The sequence below is a fragment of the Hemiscyllium ocellatum genome, chromosome X (genome assembly GCF_020745735.1).
Source record: "Hemiscyllium ocellatum isolate sHemOce1 chromosome X, sHemOce1.pat.X.cur, whole genome shotgun sequence".
Classification (NCBI taxonomy): Eukaryota; Metazoa; Chordata; class Chondrichthyes; order Orectolobiformes; family Hemiscylliidae; genus Hemiscyllium; species Hemiscyllium ocellatum.
The window spans coordinates 16,754,107-16,767,401 of NC_083453.1; the positions used below are offsets into that span (position 1 = coordinate 16,754,107).

Here is a 13,295-nt window from a genome sequence, read left to right on the forward strand (position 1 = left end):
TCAAGTCCATTTGTTTTCCAGAGCGAGGAAGGGGACAAAATTACAATAGTTTTAAAAAGTCACCTTTCCTTCACGTTTCCACTCAATTTCTTTGTATATCAAATGTAAAATCTACCATCATTGTCCCTTGGTACATTCCAGTTTTAGGAATACAGTTGAGGAAAAATAAAATCACAAAATCAGCATTTATTGCAACACCGGAGAATCAGCCAATTTTTAATAGCTAGCAATAACTTAAAGGACAGGACCATTTGCTTGTGATATTTACGTACAGAGGAACCTCGATTATCCGAAGGACGCAGGCAGGCAGTATTTCGTTCGGCTAATCGGGTGCTGGATAACAGTTAGCCAAGCATCGGGACCTTGTGATCTTGTTCAGATTATCCGAAATTCGGTTAATCAAATGCCTCTGCATAGTAGATAGCTCTTTAATACTTTTTCTTAATTGAAAAAAAATTGTGTTTAAAAATAAACTTTTTAAAAGCCTCTTTGAAGGCCCACAAATCAGGCACAATTGGGGAAACCAGGCAGAGTGATGAATGTGATTGCGGAGTGTGTGGTACCTGCTTCTAACATAACTGACACATGCATAAGATTGCAGAAATGTGAATGGAGTTGCTGGTTTGGTTGAATTTGGGTTAATGGTGTTGAAAACAAATTGTGTTGAACATCCATTGTGGATATTGTTGACATCTTGGTAATGGTAATTGGCATTTCATCATAGCCTATGAAGGACTGTTGACATCTCGTCTTTATCATATAACATAATGGCAAAAGTCACCATAGTCCCACAAGGCCATGGGGCTGCTCTCGGAGACAAACAACGGTGGTGAGTCTCCACACCTCAGGCAACTACTGCAGCTTTATATTGTAGACATTTACTCACGAGGAATTGTATTGGAAATGACTTTGCTTGCTTTTGTTGCTGTCTCTGTTAGCGATGGGAAGTTTAGTGCTATTGTACTTGTCATCTGACCTGGTGTTGTTATTCACTTTCTTGAGTGCAAATTTTTCAACCACATTGAGTTCTTTGTGGAAATTGATGAGATATGTCATTATCATATGTTATTGGGGCAATGTTGAGAAGGTGAGACCTTCAAGGTGACCTTGGGCAGTATGGGAATTAAATGCATATTGTTGGCGTCACTGCATGTCACAAACCAGCTGTCCAGCCAACTGAGCTAACTGACATATGATAATGACATATCTCATCAATTTCCACAAAGAACTCAATGTGGTTGAAAAATTTGCACTCAAGAAAGTGAATAACAACACCAGGTCAGATGACAAGTACAATAGCACTAAACTTCCCATCGCTAACAGAGACAGCAACAAAAGCAAGCAAAGTCATTTCCAATACAATTCCTCGTGAGTAAACGTCTACAACATAAAGCTGCAGTAGTTGCAGTCAAACAATCCACAAAGGGTATGCAGTGTGGAAAATAGAAAGAGTCTTATGGATTAAAAAAGGTGCTCAAATGACTAGGGTTAGAATGCAGATCAAGTCACTTTGCATTATACTTCATCTTAGAGCAGTTACATCAGCATGAGCTTGTTTGTGTTCCCAAATTCAATGTTTCTTTTGCTTGTCCAAATGCTTAGGGGGAAAAAAGCCATTCCTCTTCCGAAATTATGAATGTTCCTCCCTCCAAACCAGAAGCACAAGAAATCAAATACTGATGTAGCATGTGACACATTCATACATAGTAGATGGTTCCCGGTTTGAGGCCTGATCTTTGCAGTTAGCCAACTCAACTCAACCAATGAGGTACAATAGTGCTCAGTGCTTCTGATTATCCATCCAGAACTAGCATACAGACAAAATTAGTCATGATTTGGAGATGCTGGTGTTGGACTGGGATGTACAAAGTTAAAAATCACACAACACCAGGTTATAGTCCAACAGGTTTAATTAGAAGCACACTAGCTTTCGGACTGACGCTCCTTCATCAGGTGATTGTCTGATGAAGGAGCGTTGCTCCGAAAGCTAATATGCTTCCAATTAAACCAGTTGGACTATAACCTGGTGTTCTGTGATTTTTAACTTTGGACAAAATTAGTGAGGAGGATAATGTGTTCAGCTATATCTACAGAGGCAAATACCTTGCCAATAATCACTGCATGGCAGTAGCTAGGTTATTTCTCTCGACTACTTTGAATTTACAATTTCTTTCCATTTTTCTCATTCTTAAACTATCAAAATGGAACCGTATTGTGGGGATGGATGACAGTGTTTCACTCTATTGTAATTCTCACTGCAAAATACTTGTGACAAGAAAACCACTCATTCCTTCATCAAGTCTACAAAAGAAAACAGACTGTCAGGTAATCTTACTCCAGTACATAAATTATACTTTCATCAGGTTTAAATTATCCGTTTCCTACGCGCAACCAAATCTGATTTAAAATCTGTGGTACCTTTGGGAATTGGTCAATAACAAAGTCAGAAAATTGGACTAAAATTGCTCCTGCTGACAAAGTTCATAAGAAAAACAAACGGTAAACTAGATTTGAGGATATGAAGATTAGTCATTTTAATCAGCAGCAGATACAGTCCTTATGGAACATAGTAGCTGGAAGAATTTTGAAGAAAAAAATGCAAAATAAATTCTGTGTGCAAAGCACCATGAAACAAAGCAGTGTTTACTCACAATCACAAAAAGCAAATTGCCATCACAGTTACAGTGTCTAATGCTGCAGGAAGACCCATGGTAAGGAGTCTTAGAGAACAACTATACAAACCCAAACAACTTGCATGTTATTCCTAGCAGCTAGTTACACAATAGGGGATAAGGACCTAGGAGCACAGCTTTTGGCTGATCCAATGGAGTCAGGTATAACATGTACTGCATAATGTGTGATCTAAAAGGAAATTACTGGGGATGGGTGATGGAGAGGTGGGTAAAAAGGGCAAAGATAGAAATTATATACAAGTCGTAACTTTAATCACTGAAAAATTATAATTAGTAGCATAATGCAAAAAGGAATTGACTGTGTTCTGCAGTCATAAGCAAAACATTATCCTGCATTGTTAACAAGAACAGCAGGATCAAACTGCAACTGTTACAAAACCTTTCGATGACCTCTGATACTAATCCAGTTGTGATTTCATAACCTGCAAGTCATGACATAATACTTCCAATAATTTGCAGATTCATCTCATTACACACAGAAAAACAAAGATCCTGGAGGATCTTGACAGGGTGGAAGTGGAGAGGATGTTTCCTCTTACAGGAAAATCAAGAACTAGGGGCCACTGTTTAAAAATCAGGGGTCATCCATTTAAATCAGAGAGTAGATATTTTTTTCTCTTGGGGTCATGAGTCAGAGTCTTTGGAATGCTCTTCCTGAAAAGGTGGTGGAAGTAGAGTCCTTGAATATTTTTAAGGCAGAGGTCAGTAGACTCTTGTTAATCAAGGAGATGAAAGATAATCAGGGGTAGGCAGGATTGTGGATTTGAGACTACAATCAGATCAGCCATGATCTCATTTAATGGCACAGCAAGACTTAAGTGGCTGGATAACCTACTGCTCCTGGCTCAAATGTTTATAAACGAACATCTTGCTGAAATGTACATTTCCAAGATATTTCTAATGTCTTTCTGGCTGATTTTACTTGGATGAGAGTGTCATGAGCAGATGGTGTGAAGCAATGTTACAGAGGTTGAAGTGGGCAGTCTCTGTGATGAAGTGGAGGATGTGGGCTTGGAAGCTCAGCTCAATAGGATACAGATGTTACAAGCAATTTGATTCAACCCAGGATGACAGCTAAGAAGAGAGGGATAATAATGACAATAAGCACAGAGTTTGGATGAGGGTGGTGGTAGTGGGGTGGGTGGGGGTTAGTAATAGTTATGGTCTCTACAATGTTTTCAGGAGATAATGGTCATTAGAGCAAGGGTCTGAGGACTGGATGCTTTGAAAAACAGAAAATGCTGGGAAAATACAGGTGCTTGTACAGCAGAGAGTAAAGTATGGGCAGCATTTCAGGTCAAAACATTTTTATAATTGTAATCTTATGCTAGCAAGGAGCAGATACTGTCAGTGACAGAGGCAATTTGTTTCAGTGATATCAGTTGTGGGATAAACGGATAAACATTGGTCAGAATGCTGAGGAGAATTCCCCTGCTTTTCTTCAAAATACTGCCTTGGAAGCTTTTAACTTGGAGAACTGATATAATGCCTCTTCTGACAGTCTGCACCTCTGATATTGCAGTAGTACTGTACTGGGAGTATTGGCCTAGATTTTCATGCTTAAGTCTCTGCAATAGGAATTAAACTCACAACCTCTGACTTGAAAAAGGTGAAAGGTAGTATCAACAGAAAGTTATTGCTTGTACTCACTTGAGTAGAGAATCCCTGGGTGGAGATCAGCAATGGGAATATTAGCTGATTTTTCTTTTCACCAAAATAGAAGGGGTGGAAATATCATTACTTGCAGTCCATTTTTGAATCTTTTATGGTTGTGGACAATTATTCATTTTTGAAAACTCAAAGAATACATGTTGGTTTAAGCTTATCACATGATGTTAGCCAACTTTGAACACTTCAAAGTAACAGATTATCTCAGCAATTCTACAAAACAGAGAGGCTACTTTCAGCAAAGAAGCAAATGCTTTTCTCAGCAGTAATACATTGATGGCCAAGTTTGATATTGACAACATTAAATATTCAGCCAGGAGCAGGTTAAAGGTTCACTTTATGGTTCCACGTTGCAACAGAAACATTTGGCAAATAAGCAGAAATCTTTGTGCCTTGTCTCTTAAGTATGTTATCACGTTTGATTTCCTTTAAAGCTCATGCCCTCCACCCCACCCAAACCAACACCACACACTCCCGAACTCAGGGACTGATTCGATGTGCTCCTTCTTAAACTGGTACTCGCATGGTGCTTAAATGCTGAAATACAATACAGAGGATGTCAGCAGTGAGCTGGCATTCTGCTCAAATAGTGAAGATCAATACATAATTATCCCACAGTTGACATCACTAAATCAGCATCACAGTCAAAGACTAATTTTGTCCTTCTTCAAAGCCAGCACATGCATGTTTTGCAGTAGGATGACAAGATAGCAGTCAGAAGTAGAAAAGTTAAGTTATTCCACACCACAGTCACAATTTAGCCAGAGTTCCTCTTTGTCTGTACAGGTTAGGTAGTGTATTTATCCACTGACTATTAGTGTGGCTATTTGTACAGAGGAAGATAAATTCCACTGCTGTCATATATTGGTAAAGTAAAACATTAAATAGTTTGTATTGTTAAGGACCAGACCAAACTCCCTCAAACATATTAAGAAAATAGCCTGGACCCTAACTTTTTCTTATTTTAAAGCTAAGTGTAAGGCAGTGTGTTCCAGATGCAATTTGATGGGTCAAACTACCTGAGTTTAAGCAAAACACACTTTATTTTTACACTGCAGTTAAAATACAGACAAAAAAAAAATTGGCTTAACTACTACTAATTAAATGTTCTAATATAGTAACATCCCATAAACATGTCTTTGGCAAAGGCACATTCAGTAAAACAGATTGTTTGTCATGTGCAATGCTAGCAGCAGGAAGAGAACTCCAGTTTTAAGCTGTAAGAGAGAGAGGAATAAGAGTTCCATGTTCAGCTGCAAGATCCTAGCCCCTGAAGAAAGCTAAAACTAAAAATCCTAGTTCTGTGGGAGCTTGACGCTATCCATTCAGGCTGCTTCTGTTGTTGCACCTTCTAAAAAAAAAATCCAAGACCTCACAAGCTGTTTATTGGCTTTGAGCAGACTGCTGTCACCTCTGTCTCAACCTTTCTTCACAAATAAAGGACAAAATACATCTCTTGAAGCCATAGTATCATCACACCTGCTCCTGAAAAAAAATGAACCAATGTACAAAGATAGCTTAATTTTTAAAAACCTGAAGCTTTAGGGTGGCATGGTGGCTCGGTGGTTAGCACTGCTGCCTCACAGCATCAGGGACCCAGATTTGACTCCACCTTTGGGAAACAGTGTGGAGTGTGCACATTCTTCCAGCGTCTGCATGGGTTTCCTCCAGGTGCTTTGGTTTCCTCCCACAGCCCAAAGATGTGCAGGTTTGGTGGATTGGCTATGCTAAATTGCCCATAGTGTCCAGACTAGGTGGATTAACCATTGGAAATGCAGGATTATTTAGAAGGGACAGTGTGGACTCAATGGGCCAAATGGCCTGCTTCATCTCTGTAGGGATTCTATGATTATGCTATTAGTACATTACAATACTGTCAAATATGGAAGTCACAGATTCTTTCCTGAAGAATGTTGCCAAGTGCAAATATTCATGCCAACTCTTTATCTAAACACAAGTCAGCATAAAACATTGAAGAGTTGGACAATTTACCAGAGTCTAACACCATATTGGGCTAGGAAGTATCCCTGAAAGCAGTACCAGATATGTAATTTATTCAAAGTCAGATTACATGCATCATATTTATAAAGATGAAGTGAAGATTATACCAACCCATTGCGCAATAATGCAAGTGGAACACTTGATACATCATGTCCATTTAGAAAAAAAAGAATTGTATCAGGCAGTACAAGAATCAAATGGACTCTGAATCACTTAAAAGGTAGAGACAAATCAGCATTCAATTTCAAGTCAGTCTCTTGATAACTGTCTAATGCCAAATAAACATTCACATTTCCATGTCATTTATTGAAGTTAAAATGCTTAGCTAAAGCCAGCTTAATAGCTGATCATTCCAGGATCATCCAACAATCTGAAACTCCACTTTATTTCTAACTGTCAAACTTTTGGTTATCAGTACTAATATTTCCTTATGTGGCTCAGTATATAGTGTTTTATGATGCCTCTGTAAAAAGCCTTGGAATTTTTTAAAAAATATATAATGGCACCTTTTTAACATATGTTGCATCTACTCCACACCAGTCCCCATTCCTTCAACCACTTAACCTGCTCTTAAAATGTGGTAATGGCAGTTTCTTCACTCATTAACACTGACAGTTCATTGCCACAGTTTTACAACCTCTGTGCATAAAAAAAAGCACAGTATGTCCTGCTTCATCCAAAGTCACTCACATTTAATCTTAAATTATGTAAGCCCTCACTCAAGATCCCTGAAACATTTTTTTATCTAATCTGTTCCATCCCCAATATCTCCTTCAAATAAATCACTTCAATCTTCTCTGTTCAAGCAGACCTGATCAAAGTCCCAATATGTTTACAATACTATAAAACATTCCAACTAGACTTCACTGACTTTTTTGGGGGCAAGATTGATCATGATAACATTCCTCATCTATCTTCCACAGTTTATATCAGGGGAGCCATTTCATTTTGGTCCTATCCCTATCTTTCCCAGTTTAGGTAACAGAGAACTTTGCTTCGAGCCAATCAACATACAAAATGTTCAAGACTCAATTCTTAGCCTCCCCGTTTCCATGTGTGTGTGAAGGTTTTGGAGATAGTATAGGATGGTTTCAGGGATGAAGGATTACAGTTATCTGCACAGACTACTTTTGATGTGGAGGTGCCAAGTGGTGGACTGGGGAGTACAAAGTTAAAAATCACACAACACCAGGTTATTGTCCAACAGGTTTATTTGAAAGTACTAGCTTTCAGAGCGCTGCTCCTTCATCAGGTAGCTAACGAAGCAGGATCGTAGGACACAGATTTTTTAGCACAAGATCATAGTGTCATGCAACTAAAATGATATATTGATCAAACCTAGATTGCTGTTAAGTCTTTCATCTTTTAGAATGGGTTGCAGGTTGCCGTTCATTAATACGTAAATCCCAGAACTTCTTTCAAGTCACAATCTTGAGATAACTTAAGGTTTTGTATTAAAAAAGTGACATCTGAGCTCAGACAATGCATTAAAGGTGTGAGGTTAGAGTCTGTCTGTATTCCAATCTTGAGTCAGATTGGTTCTATTTCCCAAATAGGAATTTATAAAATATCACACGGATTGACTGCTTGCAGATTGTGTGCTTTTTGAGCAAAATAGAAAATATCTGCAAATATAATTCTGCGTGCATATGGGAAGGGTGGGGGGGGGGGGGGGGGGGGGGGGGGGGGGGGGGGGGGACGACAGAGAGAGAGAGACAGACAGAGTATAAGCCTGTGTGAGAGAGTGTGCACGTGGGTATGTGTGTGGGGCATGTATGTGTGTGTATGAGAGAGGGTTTGCGTGAGTATGTAAGAATGTGTGTGCGTATATGTATGCTTGTTCGTGAGAGGGTGTATAGTATAGTAGGGTCACCTGTAGTGTAACATGAACCCCAAGTCCCAGATGAGGCCATCCTCATGGGTAGTGAACGTGGCTACTTTTCTCAGAGCAGGGAAAGCCACGAGGGCATTCAAAATCATGGAAGAACTGGATAGAAAAATCTTCTCCATTTACACTAACAGCTGAAGCATCAACAATCAGACGGCACAAATTTAAGCAGATTGGCGTAAAAACCAGTGGGAACTCAAACTAATACCTCACCTTCATTTTCAAGTAACCATTAGGTAACTTAATAAAACAAAGGTCAGTAAAGTCTCAACTAACAAATAAATGAGAATATTATGTACAGCAAAAGTGGTTTGCTGTGTTCCTCTATGAACTTTCAACTTTATCTTAGCAGGCATCAAGACACAGAAACAGTATGACACAGCAAGAGGCCAGTCATCCCATCATCTCTACACTGGCTGAATAAATGAGTTGCCCATTCTAATGCCATTTCCCATCATCTGGCCCATAGCCTTGTAGGTTACAGCAATTCAGGTGCAGATCCAAGTTCCTTTTAAAAGGAGTTGAGGGTTTCCACCCCAACCACCAAACTGGACAGCCACCACCTTTTGGGTGAATAGGTTTTTCCCTTATGTTGCCTCTAACCACCGCATCTCCTCCACTTCCTGCTCCTCCGCCCTTGAGTCCCGCCCCTCCAACCACCACCAGGACAGAACCCCACTGGTTCTCACCTACCACCCCACCAACCTCCGTATACAGCGTATCATCCGCCGTCATTTCCGCCACCTCCAAACAGACCCCACCACCAGGGATGTATTTCCCTCCCCTCCCCTATCAGCGTTCCGCAAAGACCACTCCCTTCGTGACTCCCTCGTCAGGTCCACACACCCCACCAACCCAACCTCCACTCCCGGCACCTTCCCCTGCAACCGCAGGAAATGCAAAACTTGCGCCCACACCTCCTCCCTTACCTCTCTCCAAGCCCCCAAGGGATCCTTCCATATCCGCCACAAATTCACCTGCACCTCCACACACATTATCTATTGCATCTGCTGCACCCGATGTGGCCTCCTCTATATTGAGGAGACGGGCCGCCTACTTGCGGAACGCTTCAGGGAACACCTCTGGGACGCCCAGACCAACCAACCCAACCACCCCGTGGCTCAACACTTTAACTCTCCCTCCCACTCCACCAAGGACATGCAGGTCCTTGGACTCCTCCATTGCCAGAACATAACAACACGACGGTTGGAGGAAGAGCGCCTCATCTTCCGCCTGGGAACCCTCCAACCACAAGGGATGAACTCAGATTTCTCCAGTTTCCTCATTTCCCCTCCCCCCACCTTGTCTCAGTCGATTCCCTCGAACTCAGCACCGCCCTCCTAACCTGCAATTTTCTTCCTGACCTCTCCGCCCCCACCCCACTCCAGCCTATCACCCTCACCTTGACCTCCTTCCACCTATCACATCTCCATCGCCCCTCCCCCAAGTCCCTCCTCCCTACCTTTTATCTTAGCCTGCTGGGCACACTCTCCTCATTCCTGATGAAGGGCTCTGGCCCGAAACGTCGAATTTCCTGTTCCTTGGATGCTGCCTAACCTGCTGTGCTTTAACCAGCAACACATTTTCAGTTCTGATCTCCAGCATCTGCAGACCTCACTTTTTACTCTAACACCTTACCAATCATCTTAAATCTGTGTTTCCTGGGAATTGTTCTCTCCATTAGGGGAAACACTCTTGCACACTATCCAAGACCCTCATTGTGTACATCTCAATTAGTGTTACCTATCGGCCTCCTCTGTTCTAAGCAGAACAACCTTCACCTAATGAATCTTTCTTCATGTCTGCAATTTTCAAGCCCTAGCAATATTCTTGTAGATCTCTTCTGTACTCTCTCTACAGCCATTATGCCATTCCTATAATATGGTAACCAGAACTAAATGCAAAACTCTAACTGTGGTCTAAAAGTATATAGTTCCAGCATTATATCCCTGCTTCTGTATTTAATACCATGCCTGGTGAAGGAACATATCCCATATGCCTTCTTTACCAACTTACCCAACTTTCCTGCCATCTTCAGAAACCTGTGGTCATGCATTCCCCAAGGTCTTGCACAGCCTCCACCTTTCTCAATATCCTCTCATTTGTGCATTATCTTTGTTTGTTTGCCCTCCCCAAAATTTATAACTTCACACTCCTTCAGGTTGAATTTCATTTGCTACTTTTCTGCTGACTCAACCAAACCATTGATATTGACCTGCAGTCATCCTCTTCACTACCAATGTTTGCGTTGTCTGCAAATTTCCCAATCATGCCTCCCACATTTAAGTTTAAGGCATTAACATATACAACAAACAGCAAGAAACCAAACATTTCGCCCCGCAGAACACCACTTGAAACTGCTTTCTATTCAAAAAGATATCAGTCAACCTTCACACTTTGGTTCCCGTCACTGAGCAAATTTTGGATCCAGTTCACCATATTTCTGTGACCCATGGGCTTGCATTTTTCTGACATTTCTCACTGATGAGAGACTTGTTTTACTGGTAGCATATAAGAGGTTCTCTCATTCTCTGATAAAAATAGAATTGTATAATGGTTACAGTCCAGAAAGGAGACTAGTTAGTCCTTTGGGTTCAGGTCGGCTCTGTGCAACAGCTACTTGCCCCATGCCACACATTTTTTTCTCTATTTCAGTTAATTAGCCAGAAACCTGTTGAAAACCATGATTGAATTAGCCTCCATCACACTTAGGCAGTGCAATCACCCACTGCATAAAAAAGATTTTTCCTCATGCTACCTTTAGTTCTTTTGTCTTTCGTCTTAAAATGACCATCTTCTGACCCTTCATCCTCCTCCCAATGGGAACAGTCTCTATTTTAACTTGACGCCATAATTTTGAGCACCTGTATTAACATTTCCACTCCAAAAATTTTCTTCTCTAAAGAGAACGATCTTAGAACCCAGACCACCAAATTCCCTTATCTCTGGAATCATTCTTGTGAACCTTTCTGGCACCTTTCTGGTGACTTCACGTCCTTTTCTAAAGTGTGGGGCCCAGGATTGAACACAATACTACAGTTGATGCCAAACCTGTGTTTTGTAAAAAGGTTCACCGAAACATCCTTGCGTTGGTACTCCAAGCCTTGACTTATAAAGCTGAGAATCCCATATGATTTATCAACCACTCTCTCAACCCATTTTGTAAGTTTTTTTTAAATGTATGCAGTTCAGTCCAAGGGGTTTGTAGTGTGGAGTGGCAGCATTACATGGCATATATATTACTTACCAAAGTCACCTTCGAGATCTTTTCTAACCAACCTGTCCAGAGATTTGTTTAATATTGTCTTACCTCATTCTTCCTCCCAAAATTAATCATTTTATATTTAACATCGTACATTAAATTTTATCCGAAAAGACATGCAGTTCTCAGAATTTTGCATAATATCGATTACTGGTATAAGAGATAGGTGACAATCAAAAGGGTTTGTCTGGTACTGAGTTCAACTGAGCAAAATACTTCTTTCACTTGAGTAAGAATTAAAGGAAAGTCAAAAGTAATCACTTCTAGAAATCCAATAAAAAACTTACAATACATTCACGAACTCTGTTGTGGAAGAGCTTTGCTCTAATCATAACGTCGTCTTCCATCGCGACCCTTCATGGCTAAGAGGACACACGCTACCCTGTTGCCTCAATCTCTGAAGTTGTAGCTCTCTCGACAGCTCGAGCTCCACACAACTACCAGCTTCCAAGCTACCACACGCTGCAAAATCACCATAGAACGCAACCCTGGATTGGCTCCGAAACTCCAAGAGAAAACATAGCCCCAAGCACACCATTGGTGGAAAGAACTGCTCAAATGTAACGAAGCAGGTAATTGGCTAAAATGCAAACTAAACTCTTCAGATTGGCTGCGGCTCTAAACTGATTAGAGCGAAGTGCTGTGAATATAACCAATAGTAAGATAGAATAGAAAGGGCTTGCACATTCGATTGGACACAATCTTGTCCAACAAGTAAGTAGCTGAAAGACGAGGCGAGGAGCTCCACTGAAGACTCTAATTGGTCGAATATCTTCCATTTAAACCATGCATCAATAGCTGGAAACGTGGCCGAATGATATTTTTTTCCATCTTTCTAATATAGGCACTGTGAAACAATGTGTAACTCATAAACGGAAGAAAACCAATGTAAATGCTTTGTTTGTAGAGCAAATTATGCGTACAAGGAAGTTAGTATGTAAGTTATGAGCTTTACACACAAAAGAATGGAAATTGTGTTGTTTTGTATAAAAGCACAGCCTTTAGGAAGTAAGACATTCAGAGATGATACTTAAAGGTTTTATTAGCTTAAACAGACCAAAAAGAAACGCATAACTCGAATGAAAACATAAAATAGTTGTATAGAAACATTATCTTTAACAAAGTGAATGCTTTCAATAATCTCTGCTTTTATTTTCTGTAACATCCCGTCTTCGTTATCCGTGGACTCACAAGGTCGGCCCCACACCCCATTTTTGTTTTTCCCTCATTGGCACGTCCGGTCTGATCGCGGTCTAGAAGAGAGTTACATCGGAACGGTATCCGTGCCCTTATATCCCGCGAATAACGGGGATTTGGTAAATGTCTGGATGCATACGGACAGCAAAACTGTGATTAGCAAAATATCATGAATGCCGCCAGTCACGTCCAGTTTTTGTTGCAACGACGACCGAGAAAAAGCTAACGGTTATTTGAATGAATTAATGATGAAGGAGGGAAATTCAAATTGACGAATCAACAACTACATGCATGTAAATCCGCAGGAACACATCGCCGCCTGGAGGCAAACACTGGCATTTAGTTTTCCTTGGAAACCAAGACCATGTGTTCGAGCCTCTCAAAATCTCCAATGTATTATTTGTAGCGAAAACGGAATATGGTAGGAATATCCCGCAGATCAGTGGAGAAAAGCTCATTAACGTTTCAGGCACACTAGCCTTCAGGTTTCTAGTGTTTTGTTATATTGCCTATGGTGTGGACTACTGTCTAGAAGTATTTGTTTAATCAATGTCTCAATCCATGGTAAATAAATCTCCTTATTTAC

General features: G+C 40.6%; 1 protein-coding gene across 2 annotated transcripts in view; it reads right to left on the bottom strand.

Annotated features, from left to right (window-relative positions):
* lmbr1l (limb development membrane protein 1-like) overlaps positions 1-11,920 on the bottom strand; it is a 67,038-nt gene extending 55,118 nt beyond the window's left edge. For both annotated transcript variants that reach the window (XM_060820998.1, XM_060820996.1), the window contains exon 1: positions 11,800-11,920. In XM_060820998.1, coding sequence (XP_060676981.1) covers positions 11,800-11,859 — 60 coding nt within the window. In that variant the 5' untranslated portion in view covers positions 11,860-11,920. The remainder of the gene's footprint in view (positions 1-11,799) is intronic.
* Positions 11,921-13,295: the final 1,375 nt, after the last annotated feature.